General features: G+C 43.5%; 1 protein-coding gene and 1 non-coding gene across 4 annotated transcripts in view; both read left to right on the forward strand.

Annotated features, from left to right (window-relative positions):
* PTCD3 (pentatricopeptide repeat domain 3) overlaps positions 1-25,260 on the forward strand; it is a 33,498-nt gene extending 8,238 nt beyond the window's left edge. The window contains exons 5-24 of one of the 3 annotated variants that reach the window (XM_036262905.1): positions 4,049-4,117; positions 4,575-4,679; positions 7,081-7,204; positions 9,778-9,893; positions 11,207-11,277; positions 13,183-13,270; positions 13,883-13,943; positions 14,443-14,525; positions 15,866-16,010; positions 16,989-17,039; positions 18,344-18,433; positions 18,706-18,734; positions 19,740-19,846; positions 20,968-21,046; positions 21,146-21,236; positions 22,082-22,167; positions 22,619-22,767; positions 24,226-24,267; positions 24,675-24,833; positions 25,076-25,260. In XM_036262905.1, coding sequence (XP_036118798.1) covers positions 4,049-4,117; positions 4,575-4,679; positions 7,081-7,204; positions 9,778-9,893; positions 11,207-11,277; positions 13,183-13,270; positions 13,883-13,943; positions 14,443-14,525; positions 15,866-16,010; positions 16,989-17,039; positions 18,344-18,433; positions 18,706-18,734; positions 19,740-19,846; positions 20,968-21,046; positions 21,146-21,236; positions 22,082-22,167; positions 22,619-22,767; positions 24,226-24,267; positions 24,675-24,833; positions 25,076-25,154 — 1,824 coding nt within the window. In that variant the 3' untranslated portion in view covers positions 25,155-25,260. Of the gene's footprint in view, positions 1-4,048; positions 4,118-4,574; positions 4,680-7,080; positions 7,205-9,777; positions 9,894-11,206; positions 11,278-13,182; positions 13,271-13,882; positions 13,944-14,442; positions 14,526-15,865; positions 16,011-16,988; positions 17,040-18,343; positions 18,434-18,705; positions 18,735-19,739; positions 19,847-20,967; positions 21,047-21,145; positions 21,237-22,081; positions 22,168-22,610; positions 22,768-24,225; positions 24,268-24,674; positions 24,834-25,075 lie in introns of those variants that run through there. The other 2 variants (XR_004959688.1, XM_036262904.1) reach the window with 2 other exon arrangements.
* On the forward strand, positions 23,669-23,805 carry LOC118631310. Its single transcript, XR_004959793.1, has one exon. It is a non-coding gene; the product is annotated as a small nucleolar RNA SNORD94 (small nucleolar RNA).
* Positions 25,261-26,191: the final 931 nt, after the last annotated feature.

Genomic DNA, 26,191 nt, shown 5'->3' on the forward strand with positions numbered 1-26,191 from the left:
TCACAGAGTTACTTTATCTCTTTCTTGGTGCTTCTGTTCCCTTATCTATAAAATGAGGATTGTTATAGCACCAAACCTCAAGGTGTTGGTGGGAAGTAAGTTAGTATATGTGAAAGGGTTTAGAGTAGTGCCCGGCACAAAGGAAATGCTCAGTAAATGCTACCTTTTGTATTCTTACTGCAACTACCTTAGTGGTTTACTGTCAATAATAGGCTTCGTTGACAATTCAGAAATAGAGCTGGTAGTCTAATAAACTGAAACCTTAGTAAATACCTCACAAACAGAACTTTGATTGTATTTTTCATTAGCTGGGAACTATACTTTTAATTTCAGCTGTGGGGAAATTATCTAAAGGAATTAAGTCCTTTCTGTTGCCACACTGTCTACGTGGATACTGACCCTCCTTAAGGTGGTTATCACAGGTTTCCAGAATTGTTTTTCTGTTGTTGATGTTAAACCTAATGGGGTGTTGGGCCAAATATGCACTGATATACCCTAGCAGTTTCTGAAGAAGGGTTTTAAAGACTGCATCTCTCCCCTGGCAAGACATTGAGGTTTCCAATCACTCACCCATAAAAAGGCACCTGAAAAGTAAGCTAGAGAAATGGGCCTCTGAGTTTTTTAATGAGAATGACCCAGAAGTTATAGACTTGTGGGTGCAATTGTCTGAGTTGGGATTCTTAAAATCCAAGGGCTAGTCATTTATTCATTCAGTAACCCCTTGCGATGCTCACCAGGACTGTGCTGGTGGTTGTAGAATGAAGACAGTACTTGCATGGTTTCTAGAGAGGGGCGCTGAAGGAGCACTGAGCAGAGTGTACGGAACCAAGACTGGGACGGGTTTCCAGGGGAAGTGATCATTGGATTGGTGCTGCACAGTGAGCAGCGAGGATGCAGTGGTGGGAAAGAGCGTCTCTGGCAGAGGCACAGAGGCATAGCATGGATTTGTATGGTGGGAATCAAGAATTTGTGGGATAGAGAAATGAGAGATGAGGCAAAATCATGAATGCTATTCTTGTGACTTCTGATTTTTATCTAAGTCCATTCAGGAATTTTAAGCAGTGGTAAGGCATCAGACAATTTTTTTTTTTAAATTGATTTTAGAGAGAAGAAGGGAGAGGCAGAGAGAGAGAGAAACATTGATGAGAGAGAACATGGATTGGCCGCCTCCTGCATGCCCCCCACTGGGGATCAGACCCACAACATGGGCATGTGTCCTGACCGGGAATTGAACCAGCAATCTCTTGGTGCATGGGTCGATGTTCAACCACTGAGCCACACTGGTTGGACGCATTAGGCACATTTTAGGAAAGATAGCAATGTAGAGTCTGGAAACCTTTCCACTTGAATGTATACTAAACATCTTAAAATGAACATCTCCAAGCCAAACCCCTTTCCCTCCAAACTACCTCACATATTTCTTTGCCATCTTGTTAATGGCAGCTCCATCCTTAAAGTTGGTCATGCTAAATTTTGGGGGACATCTTTCATTCCTCTGTCTCTCAGGCTACACATTAGTAAATCCTGGGTTTGTTCCTTCAAAATGCATGTCAGTGGAGTCCCCAAGACCACTCCTAGGTTCAGTGTTTTGCTAGGGGTACTTAGAGAAATTAGCATGTACTCCGGCAGCCGTGTGTTACTACAGTGACAGGTACTTGGATAAAGCCCAGAGGAAACCAGGTGCAAGGCTCCAAGGTCTTTTCCCTGCAGAGTCGGCGCAGGATTTGCTTAATTCCTTCAGCAGAGTTGTGATGACATATGTGGAGTGTCTGCCAGGAAAGCTCGCTGGGGACTCAGTTTCTGGAGGCTGGTCACTTAGTCACCTCTCCCTGGCACATGCCAAATCCCAGACTCCCAGAAAGAAAGCAGTTTGGCATAAACTACATTGTACAAACAGTTCAGGCCCATTCTTACCAGTCCTGGGAGTGGTGGGAACCCTTCCGAAATCCAGATTCCCAGCTGCCAGCCAAGAATCAGCCCTGCAAGCAGACCTTTCTGAGAATAGCAGTCTCAGGCTTCATAATTCTTTTCTGCACGATACCTAGACTCTGAGCACTTGTCACCACCATGATCACCTTGGTAATCTAAGCCACCATCATCTCTTAATATCCTGGATTAATTAATACAGGCTCTGTCCCTCACCTTCACTTCCTTAGCACCCTACAGACTGTCCTCAGTTAAGCAACTGGAGCGACCCTGCTGAAATGGTAGGTCACAGCACTCCTCAAAGAACCCATAACTAGGATAGAAACTGAAGTCCATCCGAGGGCTCCTAAGGCCCTAGGTGATTTCCCCACACATGTTATCTCTGCCCATATGTTCTGTCTTCCTCACTCATTGCTGTAACCATGCTGCCTTCTGTCTGATTCTCCGTTTCTCAGCAGGCATGCATCTGCCTTGGAGCTTTAACATCTACTGTTCCTCTGCCTACAGTGTTTTCCCCTGAGATATCCACATAACTTGTCCCCTAATCTCTTAAAGTCCTTGCTTAAATATAACCTTTTCAGTGAGGCCTCTGACCACGCCATTTGAAATTGCATATGTCATTTTCTGATACTTACTGTGTTTCGTTTCTGGAGATTTTCACCCCCACTAGATTGTAAGCTCTATGAAGGAGTGAGATTTTTATCATCTCCCCGGTAGAACAATGCTTGGCACATATGAGGTGCTCAATAACTATTGAATGAATGACTAAGGAAGGCACTAAACTGAGGCAGTGGCAGTTGGGATAAGGGACTGTGGAGCAGACAGGATATTAAGGAGCTGGAGTTGGCTGGGCCTGGTGACAGGTTAGTTGAATGGAAGGAATGGGAGCTCTTAGGATTGGACTGCAGTGGTCAGTGCCATGTACCATTCAGTAAGGGCAGGAACTATGTCAGGGAAGTTCATTTGGGGCTACATCTGGTTTGAGGTATCTTGAGCTACAGGGCCAAAATGGAGTTGTTTCTCAGAGACCATGAAGGACTTGGAAATCACTGGGTGAGGAAAATTGAGAGACAAATAGGAAGATTAAATCTAGTAAGCTAAAGACATTGAGCATGTCACCAAAACTAGAGGCCCTGAACAGCACTTTAATAAGGGTGCTGGAAAGGATCAGAGCCAGTGCCAGGCAACAGTTTGAGTGCAGTCAGGGTAGTCCAGGGCAGCAGACCTGGAACTGCTCCCTCTGGTTTGCCATTGCATGCCCACCTCATTGTGATAGAGTGCCAGAGCCAAGTGGAATTTGAGTGCCCCAAGTGAGGAGTGGGAAGGAATATGGGTTTTGAAAGTGGCAGCAGGAAGCTAGGAGCACCCAAAAGTATTGCCTTCAGGCCCTTTGTATGAGCAGCTGTTCTTTGAAAGCTGCAGGGAAGCTCCCCAGCTCTTCCCATCCCAGCCCTCAGAGAATCCGTTTCAGTAAGACAAAGGCATCAAGGGACAATCAGAAAGTTCGGGATATAGGGTGAATATTTGTCTCTGGTAACAAAGGTTCTATAAGGCCTGGGAAAGGATGCTCCCTGGGGGAGAGAAATAGAGGAAGTAATTTGGGAGCAGTTCTGAGTGAACCCCTGGTGGTGCTGGAGTGGAAGGAAGTACAGAACCTTGGACAGGAGGACACAGAGAGCTGCTCCTTGTTCCACCTGAGAGGGCCCTCCATTTGGAGAAGAGACTTTGAATGGTTAGTGAAGGATATACTCGTGTGGGGAACTGGTGTCAAGACTAGTTAATTTAGAGGATCTTTACCTAGAGTTTAAAACAATAGCCCCAATTGATAGCAGACTCGAATCTTAGGCAATCGTAGGGGTTTGAGCCAGTGTTTGCTTTAAGTTGTGTGTGGTTATAACCAGGTCTTGTAGAGCTGAGAACATTAGGTGTTAGTCTCTCTCTACACACACACACACACTCACACACACACTATACAAATACATATGTACATACATTATTTCTACATTGTGTTTCATACATAATTAAAATTTATAGACTTTTTGGGCATCACTGAAACTCACAGGGTCAGGTCCTTTTAATAAAAATCTAGCTAAAGAGACTTCTTTCTTTGTCTTCTCTACAGGATACCACAGCTGCCCCTTATGCATTTCAAGATGATCCTTATCTCATACCAACAACCTCTGCGGAATCAGTGAGTACTTTTGTGTTACTTTTATGGTATTATGTTTCACCTTGCTGGTTTGGGTACAGGAGTGCATATGTAGTTTAAGTTAGTTGTAAAAACCTACATTGGTAAACTTTTTGACTCCTTTACTGCTTTCATCAACAAGTTTTAGAGATTAGCTGGGGCAGAGGATTGGTTTTGGTTTTTAACATTTAGACTCTTTCACACTGGAGCCATCCACTCAGTTCAATGCATTGTGTTTATGTACTTCAGTACGTATATAAGACATGGCCTGAAACTATGTCACACTCAGCAGAGGTGGATGTGTATTATGTAATTTAACTTCTAATGGGGATTATGTGTATTTATTGTACTCCTTTTTAAGGGGAAGAATAATAATTCTTGCTAAGGATGTGACTTTGATCTCTTGAATCTAAATTACATGTAAATACCAATTTATATCTGAATGTTTTTCTTTATATAGCGTTCATTTTTATTGGCAAAGAAGTCCGGGGAGAATGCAGCAAAGTTTATTATTAATTTATATCCCAAATATTTTCAGAAAGACATAGCTGAACCTCATATACCGGTAAGGAGAGGTAATTGCAATTTTCACTTAATACTATATAAATGTAAATTTAGCCAAGCTTGCCCTGGCCAGTGTGGCTCAGTTGGTTGGACCGTTGTCCCCTACACTGAAATGTTGTAGGTTCAATTTCCGATCAAGGCACATACCTAGATTGCCGGTTCGGTCCCTGGTCAGGGTGTGTGCAGATGGCAACCAATGATGTTTCATGCTCACATCGATGTTTCTCTCTCGCCCTCCTCCCATTTAAAAAAAAAAAAAAGTTCAATTAAAAACATTTTAACTGCCCTGGCTGGTTTGGCTCAGTGATTGGAGCATCGGCCCACGGACTGGAGAGTCGCAGGTTTGGTTCCTGCTAGGGGCACGTACCTCGGTTGCAGTTTGTCTCTGGCCCCGATTGGGGTCATGTGGGTGGCAACCAGTCCATGTTTCTCACGTCGATGTTTTTCTCTCTCTTCCCCCCATTAAAAAAAAAAAAAAACACCAAAGAACATTTTAACCAAGCTTTCATGGCTAATATTTGAGGAGCCATTTGAATGCCCTCAATATTTAGGTAAAAAGTCTTTTAATGTGTAGTTATATATGCTCACAATGCTAACCTTTTTTTTTTTTTTTTTTTGCTTTTTTAACTCTTTATGTATTTGCTGCTCATCTTATTTTCCCCATTTGCCTTCTGTGACACCCAACTTTCAGATCTCTACCGATATGACTGTTCTTTTCAGTTTCCTCCCATAGCTTTTCCACCCACTCCTTAAGCATTAACGTCTTTCTCTGGTTTCCATGTTTAGTCATTTTCTGTTTTTCCTGTCTACACTCTTCTTGCTTCAACCTTTATACTTTCTTTGGCGTTTGTCTGTCTGCTGTATGTTAGACAGTGTGCTTAGTGTTGTCAGTACAGTGGTGAGCAACACAGATGTGCCTCTGCTCTACTGAATTTTTTAGTAGAAATATAACCTCGGACTCTTTGTGTCCCAAAGCGCTCCCTGTCATGTCTCCCTGCTTCTCAAAACACATGCCCAAACACAGCCCTCCTGCTTCTCAGGCTGCAGGTCTTAGAGACAAATTAGGAAGCCAGTGCAATTGTGTAGGTCAGAATCCTGAACTAAGACAGTGGCAGCTATGGACTGATCATTTGTTGGCCCACCCTTTCCCCTTTATGTTTTTGATCAACTGTTACTCTTCTGTGCTTAGCTCACTTCTGCGTGAAGCTTTCTGTGGTCCCCTGTCTCCACGGTGGACAGCATGCTCACACCTCTGAGAGCTCTTATGTCGTTTACCATTCACACAGTATCACAGTTATTTCCTTACTTGCTTTCTCCGTTGGATTGTGAGCCCCTTGAGGATAGAGAATGACTTTCGTCTGTGTATCCCCATGTACAGTAGTAAGTAGTAAGATGTACAGTAGTAAGCATTCAATAAGTACTTGAATGAAATGCTGACTAGGGTAAAATCAGCATACCTTGGTGATACTGAATGTTTAAAGTAATAGAAAGCATTGAGGATGAGAGGTTTTTGCCTTTGGAAACCAAGTGTTCTCTGATTGTTAACCAGGATTGGGGAGGAAAGGAGAAAGGGTGATTTTAGCAGGGGAAAATAATAAGTTCAGCTTGAATTTGAGAAATTTAGTTGAAAGTAGGATTCTTGGATGTGGATTAGATATTTAGGTTTAGGTGCTTTTAAATAGTTCTCTCCAAGCTAGTAGATAGCTAAATAGTCTTGTTTTCAGGGACTTGAGAGGGTTGTGTTTTGGGGGAGGGAGGTTCCTTTTCTGTTGATTTCAGAGAGAGGGGAAGGGAGAGGGAGAGAGATAGAAACTCTGATGAGAGAGAACATCAATTGGCCACCTCCTGCACGCCCCCCCATTGGGGATCTGGCCCACAACATGGGCATGTGCCCTGACCAGGAATCAAACCAGGGACCTCAGCCCTGGCCAGTTTGGCTCAGCGGTTAGAGCGTCGGCCTGCCGTCCGGAGGGACCCGGGTTCGGTTCCTGCTAAGGGCATGTACCTCGGTTGCAGTTTGTCCCCGGCCCTGGTCGGTCGTGTGGGTGGCAGCTACTCGATGTGTTCCTTTCATATCGATGTTTCTTTCTCTCTGTTCCTCACTCTACCTGAACAAAAGATGGAAAAATGTCCTCAGGTGAGGATAAAAAAAAAAAAAAAAAAAAACCAGGGACCTCCTAGTGCATGGTTTGATGCTCAACCAGTGAGCCACACCGGCCAGGCTTTAAAAGTTGTATTTCCTACAGACATTCATGTTAAAATGATAAATAGTATTTGGTGCATGAAATGTAATTGGAGAAGTGACATTTTATTTTGGTGTGCTGGTGATAAAAATGTTGTCCTACTTCATTATGCTTTTACCTTTACCTGTTTGTAGTAACTCCAGCCATCTTGTTTTCCAGTGTTTGGTGCCTGAGCACTTGGAACCTCAGATCGAAGATGTAAGCGAGGCTGCCCTAAAGGAACGAATCAAGCTAAAAAAAGTCAAAGCTTCAGTGGACATGTTTGATCAACTCTTGCAAGCAGGTGACTTAAGTTCATTTAAAGCCCCCCTAGGAACATGCGCTTAGAAGTGGGCAACAGGTATATGATCCCAGTAGTTGTGAGTAAGAGTTACAGTTGTTATTGTACTTACACTGGTTGTTTATATTTTTATTAGTTTAGTAAATAATGTTTTAAGTTCTGCTTTAGCTTCACTTTAAAATTACAGGTGAGATAGAAGGGCAGCTTTGTTAGTTTTTTGTGTACTTGAGCTGTCTCACAGGTGGAGAATTTATATAGTTATTCTCCCTTAGCTTCCTTTTTTAACCTAAAGGCTGTGCATACTATATTCAGATTTTCTGTATTCTTTAAATATGTTTAGAAGACATAAAACAGACAAGAAATAAATAATTTTAAAAGGAAAGATCAGTAAGCTGTTAGAGGCTTGGATACTGGCTCTGGTTTTGACACAGATTAACTCTGGCCTTTGAAAAGTCACTTAATTCCTCAGAGCTTCTCTCCGTAGCTCTCTGAATTTGATGTGGATGAATGAGTCTCTGGGGGTATATTGTTTTAAAGTTTATGGAGTCTGGAGTACTGTTCAGTGATGTAGTATAAAAATCAACCAGACATAGCCCTGGCTGTTGTGACTTGGTTGAGCATCATCCCATGCACCAAAGGGTACTGGTTCAATTCCTGGTCAGGATAAATGCTTGGGTTTTGGGCTCAATCCCCAGTAGGGGTCGTGCAAAAGGCAGCTGATTGGTGTTTCTGTCTCTTTCTCCCTCTCCCTTCTTCTTTGTTTAAAATCAGTAAAAACCTATTTTAAACAAATTTAACCAAACATAGAAGAGATAGAAACCGGACTGAATCACTCAATACAGCCTTGAACACAAGAAGTATTTGTAGAAAGCTATGTTTGATCTGAGAATTTTGGTATGTAGCTTGTTACAGCATTGGATGTACAAATGATTAGCTGGTACAGATGATCATTTAGGGAGGCTTTTCCCTTTGCTTGTTAATTATGATAAATATCAGCCAAGTGTGTATTAAAGTTCTTGTTCTTAGTGCTAATACTTGTCTTTCTCTAGTTATATATGCTGTGTAGTGTAGGCACAGGCAGACATGCAGTAAACATTTCTAAATAGTGTGAGACCCACCCGGCCAGTGTGGCTCAGTGGTTGAGTGTCGACCCATGCACCAAGAGGTCGCCAGTTCAGTTCCCAGTCAGGGCACATGCTCAGGTTATGGGCCCGATGCCAGTGGGGGCTGCAGGAGGTGGCCAGTCGATGCTCTCTCATCGATATTTCTGTCTCTCTTCCTCTCTCTTTCTAACATCAATAAAAAATAAAAATAAATAAAAAGTGTGACACACAAAGCTCAGAATAACAAAATGAGCCAACATACCAGGGTAGATATCATAGAAAAGTTTATTATCAATCCTCTAATAAGTGCCAAGCACGTTAATAGACATTTTTGCATATTTATTTTAATTCTATAACATCTTATGAGCTGCTGTTGTATTGTCACCTTGTAAAAGAAAAAATATTAAGTAGTATTTAGTTGGTATTATTTACATTAACTTTATATGATTGGTATATATTATAATTCTATATTTTCTATGGATTGTTATTTATGTAATGTTTTGTAATTATGTAATAAGATTGTTTGTTTGTTTTTGTTAATCCTCACCCAAGGGTATTTTTCTATTGATCTTTAGATAGAATGGAAGGAAGGGTGGGAGGGAAGAGGATACCGAAAGAGATGGGGAAAGACACACATCAATGTGAAATACATCAATTGATTGCCTCTGCATGACCCCAACTGGGGTTTGAGCTTGCCACCCAGGTACATGCCCTTGACCAGAATCAAACCTGCAACCTTTTGGTCCATGGGCCAGAACTCCAATCATTGAACCACCAGGGCTATGTAATAAGATTTTATATTGTATTATAAGTATTCCTATTTAGTTAACATTAACCCATTAAGAAAATTGTCAGGGTCACACAGTTTGCAGTATAAGACTTAGTCAGATCACACTCCTTAGCTGTGTCCTGTCAATTCTGCTATGCTATCTTTTCTGGGCTCTTAAATTTCTTGGTGGTCATTTTTATTAGCATATTTTCTCTAGAAAAATGCAGTTACTCTTTTTTTTAATCTTCACCCGAGAATTTTTTTCCATTGATTTTTCAGGTAGAGTGGGAAGGAGGGAGAGAGAGAGAGAGAGAGAGAGAAAGAAACATCGATTGGTTGCCTCCTGCATGACCCTGTTCAGGGTCAGGATCAAACCCCAACTGAGGTACATGCCCTTGATCAGAATCGAACCCATGACTCTTTAGTCTGGGGGCTGTCACTCTAACCACTGAGCAAGACTGTCCAGGGCAGGAGCAACAATTTTTAAGAGATTATTATAATTAGACATTTATGCTACTATTTCTGGGCTAGTATTTTAATGAGGGACTGGATCCAAGTGGAATAGTTCTGAAGTGGACGATACTAAATATTACATATGTTGCCAGAAAAGCCATAGCTCATAGAAAAAGTGAAGAATTGTATCTAATGGGCTTTAGCTCTTTGATGTTTCAAGGTTTCTTTCCCTTTTTCTCTTCTATTCACAGGAACCACTGTATCTCTGGGAACAACTAATAATCTCTTGGATTTATTGTGTTACTATGGTGACCAAGAGCCCTCGGCTGATTATCATTTTCAACAAAGGGAAAAATCAGAGGAGTTGGTAATGGCTTTTGGCAATAAATTTTAAGGTTTCTTTTGGTAGTAACACCTCAGAGTAAGGCGGGTTCTTGTGTCATGTGTTAGGGTAGTAGAGATTTGTTCTGAAGTGTGAGGTACAGTAGCTTTGATACATAGTGGTGTGGAGGAAGGGACAGATACAAACAGTTGTTGTAACCTTTTCTTTAAAAATATTTTGACCTTGCCTACCACATGCAGGCAAAGCTGTGACCAAAAATGTTTGCATACCTCTATGTTGTTCCTTACAGTGACGGTATAATATGTAGCAGACAGGAAAGACTTTCTGGCCACAGCACCCTAAAAAGTTCATACAGGAGCGTGCATACTCTGTTGGGGTACGGAGCAGTATTGTGCCAGAGGCTGGCCTATCAGTACTGAGTCATAGCTGCTCAACCTAAGCATGTGACTTCAGAAAAAGATCCCAACGAAACTTGGCTCATGGGATGCACATGGGACATTTTTCATCATGTGTCAATGCCTCTAATTGCAAAAATGTTGGAAACAAACTACATGTCTAATAGTGGGTGACTGAATTATGGTAATGGTGATTGAAAGTACTAATGTAGTCTGGGTATGGAAAGATAATTGATATATAGGAAAATAGGCTAGATACCAATATATATTCCATTTCTATTAAAAAGTTTTCATATATATATAAATGGGAAATTTTTTTTAATTTGGTGTTTTTCTCTGGTTGATGAATCATGGATGTTTTTTGTTTTGTTTTTTTCCCCCAATTTTTCTCCACTCAACATGGGTTATTTATGTACAGAATAAGTCTTAAAGAACATAGGTAGTGGGTTGTAACCCTACCTTGTCTTCCAGGGTATCTTCTAGATTCCCCGGGACTGACTGGCCTTCTGCCCCTCCAGCCCCAGCTACAGGGCCAGTACTGCCCTGTGCAATTCCAACCAGCCTTCTTGCTCCACACCAGAGCTTCTTTTATATTAAAGGGCAAAATATAATATTTTTTAAAAAGAATTTTAGCTGTGTTGGGTTAGTATTAGACATTAGCTATGTTCCATACCCAGGCATGTCATGTTCTCTTGCTTCCACTCTAATGAGGAACAGGACTTCCGTATGGATCACGCAGATGTGTCCTCTGAGGGGACAGGCTGAGGTGTTTGGGTTTCCAGTTTCTGTCTGGGCTGCATGCAGGGCACTGGTTTCATTGTTCTCCAGGTCGTTTGTTGCTTTAAAGGCCCACTTCAGCCTTCCTGGTTTTGAGTAGTCTTATTTAGGAGAATGCATTTTGTTGTCATCTTCTGTTTTATTTTTGTTGATGGTTCATTACAGGAAGAGGCCGCAGAGGAAAACAAGGGGAAATCTAGGAAGAAGGCTGGTCATCAGTTTGGAGTTACTTGGAGGTGTGTTACACATTATTAGAACTTTATATTATAGTTTTCTACAGTATGTGGAATATTCCTCATCACCCCCTAAAGAAGATATGATCCTTTAATTTTTTTTGGTATTAATTTAATTCTTTATTGGTATTAGAGAGAGAGAAAGGGAGAAGGGAGAGAGAGATAGAAACATCAATGAGAGAGAACATCGATTGGCCGCCTCCTGCATGCCCCCCACTGGGGATCAGGCCCACAGCCTGGGCATATGCCCTGACTGGGAATTGAACTGGTGACCTCTTGATGCATTTGTCAATGTTCCACCACTGAGCCACACCGGCTGGGCTTGATATGATCCTTTAATGTTCTGAACTAGAATTTGTTTTTAGTGTACAAATGTCAATGTCCTAGGTGGTATTCACGTGCACGATGATCTGTTTCTATAAGATCTTTACCTATGATGTTTACACTTGCCCTACCCCTCACCTTGTAACTCCATGTAGTCTTCTCAGAATATGGTTCTTTGGTAGTTCTTTAGTAGTTGTATCTGCATTGTAGACCTCAGTTCTGAAAGATTCAGTATTTTTGTGTGCATAAGAATACACACATACCAGAATATAGTTCACTTTCAAACAAAGGTGAATAACATTTAGCATTTGAGAATTTAAATTAGCTGAATAGAAGTGCCTGAATAAAAACAGTATTTTATGTGGATGTCTGGAGAAGGAAAGCTACCATTAATGTCTAAAGTCTCCTTTGAAGTGATAAATTGAATTAAGTTACAGATTAAATATCTTTAATAGATTTGGATAACTTCACCTAGTAGTTAAGAGCATGGACTTTGGAATGACTTGCTGGCTCAAATCCTAATTTTTTTTTTTGCAAGAGGGAGAGTTGAGGTATACCATAATTTGTATAACATGGTACCTTTTGGGGTTTTTTTTCCTAAAAGAGAGTAGATACACTAGATAGAATATAACCTGTACATGTGCAGTATCAGGACTGAAAAGATTCAGGAGAAACTGCTTGTTTGTGGATGCCTTTGGGGAATTGTACCTGATGAAGGAGGACGGGGAAACTTCACTGTGGACACTTTCACAGGTTGCTTTTACCTTGAATATTCAGTCATATGCCACTTACCAGTGGGGATATCTTCAGAGAAATGCTTCGTTAGGTGATTTCATCCTTGAGCGAACATCACAGAGTGCTCTAGCCCCCTCCTGTATGTAGTTGTTTGTGCGTGCTCACTGGCACGCAGGTTTGTGCACTCCAGCATCCCCACACACGGGAGTAATGCGTGTGCTGCATTGCCACTAGGTGATAGGATTTTTTTCAGCTCCATTATCTTTTGAGACCACTAATAAAAGCAGTCTGTCACTAACGAAAATTTCATGTGGCAACATGACTACATATTACTTATTCATAAAAACTCCATTTTCATCTTGGTTCTGCCACTTAACTGCAAAGCCTTAGACAACTTTTAAGGTCTTTGAGCCTCAGTTTTTCTCATTTTCGAAATGATGATAACCATATCTCCATCTCTGCATAGTAAGAATTATTTCATTTTTTAAATGTATTTTAGATATAGTGGAAGGGAAGGGAGGGAGGGAGGGAGGGAGAGAGAGAGAGAGAGACATCAACATGAGAGAGAGACATCAACATGAACGAGATATCAATTGGTTGCCTCCCGCACAACACTGACCGGGGCTAGGGATCAGATCTGCAATCCAGGTATGTGCCTTTTAACAGGAATTGAACCCAAGACCCTTCGGTACCATGCAGCCAAACTGGCCAGGGCAAGAATTGTGTTAAATTATATGCATAAAGTGCTCGGCACAGTCCCGGGAACAATGTGAACTCTCAGTATAATTGTAGTAGCTATCATTTGCTTTTCATTTCTCCCTTGGTTCACACTTACTCTCTTGTGTCTAGAGCAAAAAACAATGCTGAGAGAATCTTTGCTCTGATGCCAGAAAAAAATGCATATTCCTACTGCACAATGATCCGAGGAATGGTGAAGGTAACATGTTTTCTTTTTTTTTAATGTTTTTATTGATTTCTCAGAGAGAGTGGAAGGGAGAGTGAGATAGACACATCGATGTGAGAGAGAAACATCCATTGACTGCCTCCTGCACGCCCCTCACCTCCACCCCACCCCCAGGGATCGAGCCTGCAACCCGGGCATGTGCCCTGACCAGGAATTGAACCAGGACCTCTCAGTCCACGGGACGATGCTCCATCCACTGAGCCACACCCGCCAGGCTATTTTCATATTTTTATCTTTAGTTTCTGCTAAATCAGGGTTTCTCAGTCTCACAACTGTTGCCATTTGGGCCTGTCCAGTGCATTGTCGTAGGGTGTTCAGTAGCTCCTTGGCCTCCACTGCATGCCAGAGCACGCCCTCTTCTCACCCCTCACTTAAGACAACTAAAAGGTCCGCAGGCATTACCCGAATGTCACCTGGGAAGCAAATTGCCCTTCTAAAGAACCGCTGCACTGGCATAAACTTCATGAGAACTAGAACCTTGTCTGTTTTATCGTTGTATTCCCAGACCTTAGGACAGGAGATATGTAAATATTTCTTAAATGAACACATTTGATGATGTTTTATTTTTATTTTTTTCTCTTCTAGCACCGAGCTCCTGTGCAGGCATTAAACTTGTACACCGAATTATTAAACAACAGACTCCGTGGTCAGTGTTTGGTGAACTCTCCTCTACTTACCTTCTCTCAAGAATCTGTAAAATGTTTGGATTTTGCTTCAATTATTGGCTCACTTTTCTTTTTTTAATTTATTTATTTTTAAATATGTTGTTATTTGTTTAGAGAGAGAGGAAGGGAGAGAGAGATAGAAACATCCATTGGCTGCCTCCTGCATGGCCCCACTGGAGATCGAGCCCATAACCCTGGCATGTGCCCTGACCCGGAATCAAACTAAAACCTCCCAGTCCGTGGGATGATGCTCAATCCACTGAGCCCCACCGGCTGGGCATCCTTGGCTCACTGTTAATCTTGACCTGTGGTCTTGATGATTGACACAGGAGTAGAGAGCCAGAAAAGAGTGGTTTCTGCTTTTGTGGGCATGTAATGAGCCAGAAGCCACGTGCGCATGAACACTGTACCTTATACTGAGTCATGTAGGGCTTCATCTTCACCCCCAAATTTTGTTAAAGTCGTTTTTTTCTTTTACAGCTGATGTATACACCTTCAATTCATTGATTGAAGCAACAGCAATGATGAGTGAGAAATTTGACGAAAAATGGAATAATATATTGGTAAGGAGGAACCCTTGTGTCTTTTTTGAAAGGCTAGAAATGCATGGGATGGAGGTAGCGTTCACTGAGCATCTTCATGGCAGTCGCTGTGCTGGCTCTTAGATGCTGGCTACCCGTTTACGCTCTCCTGGCAACCCTGTAATCTAAGTCGCTGTGTCTGGCATGTGAGAAGAAAGTTACTCAGCTCAGAGTGTACAGCTAGATTCAGGAAGGCTTAGTTGCTTTATTTGTTTTTTATCATAACAGGTTTTTTTGTTGTTGTTGTTAATCTTCATCCGAGGATATTTTTTCCATTGATTTTTAGATAGAATGAAAGGGGGGGGGGGGGGGAGAGAGCACAGGCCCTTTACTAAAAATTGAACACGGGACCCTTTGGTCCGAGAGCCAGTACTTTGCCTGCTGAGCCAAACCGGCCAGGTCTTGTTACAGGTTTTTTACTATAAACATAATGCATGTTTGTTGAAAAATTATTATCAGGTAAGTTTAACGAAATTGAAATTGCTGAGTTGAAGTAACTTAGGAATAGAAACATGTTTTATACCATACAACTCATTTAAAAAAGGAAAAACAGCCCTGGCCGGTTTGGCTCAGCGGTTGGAGCGTTGGCCTGCGGTCCGGAGAGACCCGGGTTCGGTTCCCGCTAAGGGCATGTACCTCGGTTGCAGTTTGTCCCCGGCCCTGGTTGGTCGTGCGGGTGGCAGCCACTCGATGTGTCCCTTTCACATCGATGTTTCTCTCTCTCTCTCCCTCCTGCTCTATCTGAACAAAGAATGAAAAAGTGTCCTCGGGTGAGGATAAAAAAAAAAAATAAATAAAAAAAATAAAAAAGGAAAAACGCATGACCATTTTAGTCTGCTCTTTTGCTTGAGTCTTAGACTACCTAGGCAGAGGGCTGAAGACAGTTGGACACCTTGATCAGGTGGAGGTGGGGCATCTAAAAGGCAGTCACTGGTCTTACTAATTAATAGGTAATCCTTAAATTAGGTTTATATTAATCTGCTTTAAGTATAGCCAGAGAGCCAAGTTCTTTGTTGTATATAATATCTTTTAATATGTTTTTATTGGGTTTTTTTTAGAGAGAGAGGAAGGGGGAGAGAGATGGAAACATCAATGTGAGAGAGAAATATCAGTAGGCTGCCTCCTGTACGCCGCCCAGTGGGGATGGAGCCCACAACCTGGGCATGTGCCCTGACCGGGAATTGACGTGAATTGAACCGGGACCTCAGTCCATGAGACGATGTTCAGACACTGAGCCACACCAGCTGGGCAGTATATATTTCTTTGTTGGACAGATTATCTACCCAGACTCTAAAAATACTTCTTGTTTTTAATTTGACTAGGAGCTGCTGAAACAAATGGTTGCACAGAAGGTGAAACCAAATCTACAGACTTTTAATACCATTCTGAAATGTCTCAGGAGATTTTATGCATTCGGAAGACTGCCAGCATTGCAGACCTTACGTGAGATGAAAGCCATCGGAATAGGTGAGGTGCATCCCAGTAACCGAGACGGTGCGACCAGAAGTTCCAGGTCCAGACGAGCAAAAAAGAGACTCAGTTCTTTCTCCCTATTTACATAGTATTTAGGGAATTCCCTTCCACTTGGCACAGCTAATGTGTGTGGCAGCGCCTTTATGTCCTCATGCTCCTTGTAGCAAACGGCAATGTTCTTTTGGTGTTTTAAGTACTTTATTATGGATCTCTTGATTCTGAGAATTGTCCACTTACAGTCAGATAGTTTTAAATCCCATGAAATTTTCTAGCATAATTAGGTGTTTGAACCTAAGTGTGTGCTAATACTTTTCAATAATTACTTTATTGAAAGTTGTTTTGAGAATCAATTCATACCTGTGTGCTTTAGTGTTATTAAATGAAGGATTATAATATCAGTAAATTAGATGTAACAGTTTTGTAATACGTGTCTCGGCTCTCTCAACGTGATTCATTGTTTTTTAATTTTAATTTAATTTATATTTTTGGTTAAACCTCACCCCAGGATATTTTTCCCTTGATTTTTTTTTTTTTTTTTTTTTAGAGTGGGAAGTAGGGAGGTAGGGAGAGAGAGAGAGAGAGAAAGAAACATCGATGTGAGAGAGACATATCAGTTGGTTGCCTCCCACATGATCCCGGCGGGGGCCAGGGATCGAACCTGCAACCCAGGTACATGCCCTTATCTGGAAATTGAACCAGAGACCCTTTGGTCAGAGGGCCAACACTCTTTAACTGAGCCAAACTGGCCAGAGCAGTGATTCAGTCTTTATGATGCCTTTCCACCTTTACCTTAATGAGATGATCTGGGAAATGTCTCTGTTCAAAGGAATAGAAATGTATCATTTATTTAAATACCAATGTCAGTATGTTTGCAGTTCAATGTGCTTCAGTAAACTCTATTTTTTTCTATGCAATTTTAGAACCTGTGTTTGACTTACTTCTTATTTTTTTCTATGCACCTGATAATTTGAGAACCCTCACTTGCAACATACCACTATATTATTCAGCTGTTTTATCAACATGGTATGTATGACATTATGTTATAGTGTGTTATGTAGAAAATAAATCAGCACCCTTAAGTTTATGTGATTAATTGCTATAGGCTTCCTTCATGCATATGAATTAAGAATAGAGAATTCACAGATTAATTGACAGTCTGAGCAAAAATTTATTCGTGAAGGTGGTAACCTTGTTTGTGATGTAAAACCAGCAGGAAGGCTGGGGTCATTAAGTGCTCACAGTGCTGGTGTACAATTAGAAATCATTAGAAGGTACTTTAGTTGGAGCTCCTTTTGTTCTCAGTGCAGTAGCCACTGCCACGTGTGGCTGTTTAGTTAAAATTAAATCAAATTTAAAATTCCATTAGTGCTCGGTAGCCACAAGTGGCTGCTGGCTAGTTTATGCAGCGATACAGATACAGAATATTTTCAGCTTTGCAGGAAGATGCTGGACAGCGCTGCCCCCCAGTAACCTTGGTCTTATTTTGAAGTCTTTTGAGAGAATCTTGAGGCTCCATTTGTCACCTGGTTTTAGGTCAGCCAGTTCCTGTTGGGAGCTATGCTCCATTGAATGGACTTTGGAGCAAGGCACACCTGAGTTGAGATTTCACCTCTCCCATTTACCAGCTCTGTCAAACGGACTGGATCCCTTACCTGAGTAACACCATCAGGTGTAATGATTAAATGAGTTCTGCGCAGTAGTTAGTCCTGTGTTTGGGGGGCACATAGTAAGCATAAGCACTGTGTCTGTTGGTTCTTACTCATTTGCCCCAACTTGAGAAAGAACACCCTGGGTTCAGAAATGACAGTTCTTGTCCTTCTCTCCTGCAGTAGACTTTATATATAAAAACAACAGAAGAACTTGATTGTATTTTGGAGGGCTAATTTTACAAAATCTACATCCTCGCCTATAAATAAATTTGATAATCTTTTAGGGTGGGGGAACAGGTAACTGACATTATCTTGGAAACAGTTTCCACAATAATTGTATCTTCAAAAGTTTTACTCATCCTTGATGTTGTAGTAGAACTGACCCCAGAGCCTCTTCATTCCTCTGGACCATGCCGCTGTGCTAAACAGCGGACTGAGAAGGACGGGAAGAGTCTCTGTTGGGAGCACGGGGACAGAGACCCGTGACTGTCCCAGACCTGATGGAGAGTTTCACTCTGTAGGTGCCTTTGTTCGCTTGGCAAGCGTATGCCCTGGGCAGCCGTGCCCGCCTTAGCGCTGGAGTCAGAGGAATGTGGCCCTTGGTGCTTGGTGCCTTGCGCTTGACTGGTGGTGCAGGAAGTGGACTCGAGACAAACCCATTTGCTTTCTTATTTGCAGAAAGCCCTTCAAAAGGCTCATCCCCCGTGATCTATGATATCATGAACGAAATTATAGGAAAGAAGTTTTCCCCCCGGGACCCGGATGATGGTATGTGCAGAGAGCTTGTTCCCGACTGCCAGTGATTGGAGGCCTCGTGGGGAGGGCAGGCTTTCATTTAGCTTAGGCATCTTTTGGGAGGTGATTCTGGAAAGCCAAGGTGTCTGTTGCACTTTGCTGTGTGCTTCCTCTCCCTTGAGTTTTTATCCCTATAGGTTTATCTTATACATTAATAGTACTGTTTCCAGGATTTTTACTAATGTTACTGACTTGAAAACATAATTTCTCTAGAGTAACCATGACTTATGAATTCTGATTTTCAGATATGTTTTTTCAATCAGCCATGAGAGTTGTAAGTACCATTTGTTATTTAACTCTTGTTTTCCTTTTATCCATTTCCTAAATTTGTCTGAATTTAGAGCAGGTGGGAGACCTCTACCTGATTCTTTTGCCTTGAGTACAGTGATACCTCGGTTCTCGAACGCCTCGGTTTTCGACCAAATCGGTATTCGACCAGGAGATTCGAGAAACTTTTGTCTCGGAATCCGAACAAATATTTGGAACTCGAACTTCCGAGATGAGCCGAGTTGAGCCGAATGGCGTTCATTCGGCCCAGCGCGCCTTGCTTGCGTCATCAGTGTGAGTGCAGAGAGAGAGTCACGCTTTGTGGAGTCACGCTTTCCTATTGGGTTTCATTGCTTCGGTTCTCGAACAATTCGCTTCTCGACCGTCCTCCTGGAACGAATTATGTTCAAGAACCAAGGTATCACTGTATTTCATAGTTGCTTATTGGTAACTTTTTAATTGATGGCAGCTGTTTTTAAATTGTTTTTTTTATTTTATGGTAATGTAGGAAAAATTTCAGGCAGCTTCAGAATGAATTAGCATATCCTCCCAGAGGAGCATTGCTTCACAGTTTACTGTGTATCCCGCCAGGCTTTTCCATTGGGTGCCCGGACAGCACACCAGGCACGTCCTCTCGGCACCGTGTTTGTAAAGCAGTAGCGCGTTTCATGGGAGGGAGGGCCCGCGCGTACTGCGCTCTGGGCCTGTGCGCGTTTGGAGTTACTTCATGGGGTTTTTGCTTTTACCCTGATGCTGAGTGCGCAACCCATCTGTGTCTGTGCTTGTGACCCAGTTACTAGATCAAAATCTTTTTGCTTTAAATTTCACAGAACTTGGGGGTTTGTTTTGGGGTCCCCCAAGTTCTTGTATCTCATTTGCTGTCAACCAATAGTATGCTGAAATTGGCATAAATATATCCACAAGTAACTACGCTTATTTTTTTTATGTAATGAGCTGCTGTTTGGCTGTTAAGGATCTCTAAGAGTGATGCTTACTACCTACAAATTTTCAGTGCTCCTCTCTCAAAGATCTAGAACTTGCTTACCAAGTACACGGCCTTTTAAACACTGGAGACAACCGGAAATTCATTGGACCTGATCATCGGCGTAATTTCTATTAGTAAGTGTGTTGGAAATGTATCGTTTGGCATTGATGGAGCGCCTTTCTCCAGCCACTCATTGCTCTGCTGATGGGAGGCTGTTGGTGGCCCTCCACTTTCACCTCTGATTCCAGGCCGTGTGGCCCTGACTTAACAGTACGAGTTAATGGGGCCCTGGGAAGCTGAAGCTGTGGTAAAACTGATCTGCCACGCTGAGTTTCTTTGTAACTCACTTATTCCACATTTTTTTTCTGTATGACCTCCTATTTTATATTTTTAAAACTTATAGCAGCAAGGGTCCGTAAATATTTCATCATAGTCTCCCTCTCTTTTTTTAAATCCTTACCCAAGGATATGTTTTTATTGATTTTAGAGAGAGAGAAACATCGATCGGTTGCCTCCTGTATATGCCCTGAACGAGGATCAAACCCACAACCTTTTGGTATACAGGACAATGCTCCAACCAACTGAGCCACCCGGCCAGGGCACAGTGAGACTTCTTAAATGGATTTGCTTTTAGGCAACTAAAAACAAGAACGTAAGCCCTGGCCTGTTTGGCTCAGCGGGTTAGAGTGTCGGCCTGCGGTCCAGAGAGACCCGGGTTTGGTTCCCGCTAAGGGCACGTACCTCGGTTGCAGTTTGTCCCTGGCCCTGGTTAGGTTGTGCGGGTGGCAACCATTCGATGTGTCCCTTTCATGTTGATGTTTCTCTCTCTCTTCCTCTCTCTCCCTCCCACTGTATCTGAACAAAAAACGAAAAAATGTTCTCGGGTGAGGATAAAAAAAAAAACAAGAACGTAAGGAGTCAGCTTGTTACTAGGTGTGTGGGAATTATCTTCTGTGTGTCCAAATCCTTCACACTGAATGCTTTAAAGTGAATATGCTTAGCTGTCTCCTCACCATGTTCAAGAGTACGCTGAGGAGGCAGTCATGAACGGCCGGTTGGCGATAAGAAGGCAGTCACTGGAAGTCCAGAGAGTGCAGCTAGCATCTCCGGGGTGAAGCTTGGGCCCATGTAACTTGAAATTGTTTTTTATTTGTTTTTAAATTCTGTGTGACATGTCCTCATAGAACTGTGCTATAATCAATCATCCCCTATTGTTAGGGATTTTAGACTAAATATGCTTTTTCCTTCATTGCAGTTCCAAGTTCTTCAATTTGATATGTCTCATGGAACAGATTGATGTGACCTTGAAATGGTATAAGGACCTGATACCTTCAGTAAGATGACTCATTACTACACGTCACTGTACATGGCTTTTTCTTCTGGTATTTGTGCTGATATATATTTTTAAATGTATTTGTTTTTCTCTCAATCAGGTCTTCTTTCCCCATTCCCAAACATTGATAGATCTTCTCCAAGCATTGGATGTGGCCAACAGGCTAGACATGATTCCTGAGGTTTGGAAAGGTCAGTTTCAGCTTGCTTGTCCCAGCCCATCTCGCTTCATTGTCCTGTGTTTTGATCAACAAACATGTTAACATTGTTAGGGAGGAAAACTCCCATTTTTGACTGAATTGAGTATATTAATTGAGGTCTGCCTCAGGGTCACTTATGCTACACATTAAATTGAATGAGTATAAATGTATTTAAAATGACCTAAATTAGTTCTTTAGCGTCCGGAAAAGGTGAGGTTTTAGGCACCTGTTGTGTAATAACACAAATGGAAGATTAGAGCCAATGTGAATTATGTGGCACCCCCTAAATGTAAATGCAGGTTTCACACCCCAAACCCTGTCCCACTCTCCCATGTTTCATCACTGGTTCAGTTGCTAACCGGTCAGTTATACTTAGGTTTCTAGGAAACCGCCCTGACGTGTGTGTGTTATGTGTATAAACTGCCTGCAGAAGATGCTGTATCCTTTCCCCTAGATGACTGATCATAGTTTCTCTCCGCCTCAAGTGTCCACATCTGAGACTATAGCCCTGCCCTGCTAATTCACAGACCTGTGCCAGTGGTTATGTCTAAAAGGCCACTGATGCTGTAAAACAGGGTTCTGCCACTTAGAGCTGGTGCTGCTCACGTGTAGTGTGCCTGCTGTGGTGACACTTGGCCGGAAGCAGGCAGGCCTCTCACTGCTCTTCATCCACTCTGCCACGTCGTCAGGTTTTCTGGGACCTGACACACACCCGGAGTGGGCCAGGTCAGCACTTCGTGTACCCACTAAAATGTGGCTGAGGACTGGCAGTAAAACCGAGAGGACTGGTTTCACATGATGGTGATCACTTCCACTACGTTCCTTTTTTGTTTCAAGATAGTAAAGAATATGGCCACACTTTTCGCAGTGACCTCAAGGAAGAGATTCTGATGCTCATGGCAAGGGATCGGCATCCACCAGAGGTAGGTTGTGTCGACACTCGTTTCGTGTTGTCAGATGTGTACTAACAGCATGTCCTCTAACACCAAGGGCCCTGGAGGGGTGCCTTCCCTGGTTCCATCTGTCACTGGAGAACTCTGCCGTCTAACCCAGATTTGAATTATACATGTAAAGATATCAAACCATTAGCAGAATGCCATTTCTAAAGTCACTCTCATACCTGTAGTCCAAAGCAAGGAACGTGAAAGTAGCTTCTTTCTGCCCTGACGACAGCAGCTCGTCCATCTGAAAGGAAAGCCTGTGGTTTGCCCAAGGGCGGGAGGCTTTGTTGTTACTGCATTACTTGGGCCCTGCGTGTGTGATGTGCCCAGATGGTAAAACACATCACAAAATGGTTAATGGTCCGCTGGAGCCTCTTAAACTTCAGTTCTCATAAAACCAGTTAGCGGTTCTGCTGACCCTGCAGCCTCCCAGCTTCAGGTGGCGTTCGCTGACTGTGCCGCGGACATCAGGTCTACTTACGAGAGTCAAGATGCCAGACAGATTGCTCCTGACTGGCCAGCCAGCGCTCTGAACTGTGTAGCTGTCCTCTTCTTACGGGCTGGGAGGACCCAGGAGGCCTGGTGAGTCCAGTCCCACACGTGTACACTTGTACTTGGATCTCAGAGAACATTTACCCTGTTCAGTATACAGTATAGTTTCTCAAGTTTGGCCCTGTAGTGTATAGTTTATCAGGAGGCAAATGAGTTTTCTACGGGAACTTCCAAAAACACTACAATGCAGACTTGAAAGAAGACCTAGTTTTCTGTATCTGGGCAAGTAAGTCATTTATCCACTTAAAGTGATCAAATAATTTTTTTGAAGATTTTTTTTTAATTGATTTTTAGAGAGGAAGAGAGAAGGAGAGAGAGAATTATGGATGTGAGAACGGAAGCATGTGCCCTAACCAGGATTAGAACCTGCAACCTTTGGTGCATACCCAACCAACTGAGCCACACTGGCCAGGGCTAAAGAATTTTATTTTTGAAAGTGCTTTGGGCATTTGATTTATACAAGTATTTGTGAGTGGTCATCCACCACCCAGCTTAACGTGAACTGGCTTTCAGGAGAGTGGCATTTACCAGGATGTACTAATCATGGCTTGACCAGAGCCCATCTTTGCCCTGTGCCACACTAATTTCTAGTGTTTGTGAATGGAACCCTATGCGTGCTCATTTTTCCAAAAGCAGAGGAGTCAGCAGAAGACTGCTTCGTAGGGGTTGTCCCGGTTGGGTGTAAATGTTAACTCTGAGAGTGAGGGGTATACTGTGCACGGCTTCAGCACAAGGAAGTAACTTAATCTGAGTGTGCAGTTGTCAGTCCAGAGTGGCTCTTCACTGCCCCCAGGAGAAGCTGAAGAAGGCTGGCCGCCTCCGCTGGTCTTGGGAGTGAGCCATGCACACGGCCTGCTGTGCTGCTGGTGTCTGAAGCATTTGATGCTCCAGTTTGCTAACTCAGGCAGGTCAAGACACACTTGTTATGAATCAGGCTGTGATGATTGGCGCAGGGGTACGGACCTCAGCTGAGTCATGGGAGCTGAATGTATGTGTTTCTCCTTTGCCCTGCGTGTGGCAGGGTGGTGGTGAGCACATACATGAGACTGATGCCTTAATCTGAGCCTGCTCTTCATATGTAAGTTTAGGACACACTGAACTCATACCAGATGGTAAGAGAGGACTGATGTCGTCCTCTAGTGTATCCCTGTCTTAGGCTGCCTGTAGGATATATTCCCTCCCTGGAGGACTGAAGTGATCCTCCTGGAGAGGACACACCCCAGCAGTTCTCAGCACGGCAACAGATCAGGTGTGCCTGTGAAACCTGTCATGTTTGCACCTGAAGTTTGGGAGGGGTGACCAGAGCACCCACGGTGCTTGTGGGGAGACAGGCTGGGGCCGGCGGAGCTCACAGATGGGCGTCTCCAGGAGCTTGCCCTGCAGTGAGGAAGGACACCTCGTCTGAGTCCAAGAGGAACAGCTGTGGTCGTCGCAGTGCCTTCTGTTTTGTTAGTATTAATTGTCTTTCTCCCATCTCATCTCGAACAGGAAGATGCTGGGGCTTTTCAGGAAGCATAATAAGATCCCCAGGTAAGTTGGAGTTAACAGGCCTGCCCGGGTACATCCTGGAATGGGCTGGACTCTTCCCGTGAGGTGACTGGGATTTCCTCACCTACCTCAGTCGCAGTAGTGGGGCACTCTTCTGATAGGCAGGCAACTGGACAGTCACACCCGCCCAGGGCATCCGAGGCAGGCGTGGATGTATGCCTGTGGTCAGTGATCACAGCCCTGGGAGTGCATTGGCCAGGCCCCCAGGAAAGGCGTAGTGAGCCGTGTTCATGCTGGGCCCTTTAACATTAGACTTTATTGATTTACCTCCAAAGCCACAGTTGAGGGTTATATGACAACTTTCTAAAATGCTAGATCCTGCATGTGAATCTGAGACTGGGGCTTGGGGTTCAGATGGGGAATGCTGACATTCTGCCCTTCTTCTGCAGAAACGAGTTGCTGAATGAGTTCATGGACAGTGCAAAAGCATCCAACAGCCCTGCCCAGGCCATCGAGATAGTGAAGCTGGCCAGTGCCTTCAGCTTACCTATTTGTGAGAGCCTCACACAGAGGGTAACGGCTGACTTCACAATCAGCCAGGAACAAAAGTAGGTGGCTACTGTTATTGTTACCCTGCAGGAAAGTTGTAAACATGGAGCAAACCATTGAAGTGGTCACATTTGAATCTCCCCATTCAAATGTGTAGCTTTCTACCCCCTGAATTCCCCTTCCTTGCAAAGCGGCAGGATGCGTTAACAGTTGTTTCCTTGTACAAGTCCAGGCGGCCTGTGGTTTGGCTGTTCCCCGGGACTGACTTGCAGTGAGACTCTCCACCTTCTTTTCCTTCCAGGGAGGCCCTGGGGCCCCGAACTGCCTGTGACAGCAGCAGTGACAGTGGCGGCGACAGCGACGTCGGTGAAGGCAGATGAAAGTGGCCAGTCAGGAGGAGCCCCCGTGGCCTAGCGTGAGCTGTTCATATTTAACTGTGATCTGAATAAAGGAATCCAGGTCTGGCGAGCTTTGAAATGCAGTTGCTACATTTGATACCACACCGTTCACGGCCGGGTCTGGGCAGAGGCAGCTCGGCCACTTTCAGCGTCGGGGCCGCACTGCTGTCGCCGGTGGGGCCGTGACGCAGCTCCTTCCTTGTCTTAGAGAAGGACATGTGCCTGCGGTTACAGCACAGTTGATACTGGGTCGGTACTGTCCCAATTTCAGAGGTGTTAATGTGTGGAAAAAATTGTACATCTTAGATTCGATTAAATGACAGCAGCGGGAGTTTAGGCTGCGCAACTGGAAACCGAAGGCTGTAGATAAATACTGGATGTACACGTGCGGCATCTCCTTGTTCCGTTAGCCTTCGCCGTAGGCTGCCCGCCAGAGGGGTGGGCAGGGTTTCCCCTCCCCCTCCCCGTCCTCACTCTGCTGGCACCTTTAGTTGTGCTTCATTTAGTGTCCAGACAGAGAGCTTGTGATGACAGGATTGAAATGTCTTAACATGATTGTATATCCCTGGCAATCAAGTTGGTCAAGAACCTCTACTAGCTTGTGTGTCTCACCTTCATGGCTTTCCAGTGGCATCAGGAGCTGACATGAACTTGAGGTTTGCAGGAGCGTCCTTACCTCAAGGGATTCTCTACCACGGGCTGCTCTGCCCATCTGATTCCCAGATTTACTGAGGCAGCCCAGGAGTTCTCCGCAGGCGACACCTTTATCCTGCCCTGCAGGACTGACATGGGCTGTTGCACTGTGTTCGTGTCGGTTCCCATCTCCATTCACCGTCCTCACTTGGCCAAGAACCATTCACATGTCCTTAGTAACCTAAGCGTTGGTTTGTGTTTTCTCCTAGAATGTCAGTTTAAGAGCAGATTGAGGGACAAGGAGGTGACAGTAGTTAGCTGCATATGCATCCACGCGCATTGTTCCAGTAGCTCCTTGACATACCAAAGCAATGAGCAGGACAGAT

This window comes from Molossus molossus, unplaced genomic scaffold (assembly GCF_014108415.1).
Source record: "Molossus molossus isolate mMolMol1 unplaced genomic scaffold, mMolMol1.p scaffold_m16_p_15, whole genome shotgun sequence".
Classification (NCBI taxonomy): domain Eukaryota; kingdom Metazoa; phylum Chordata; class Mammalia; order Chiroptera; family Molossidae; genus Molossus; species Molossus molossus.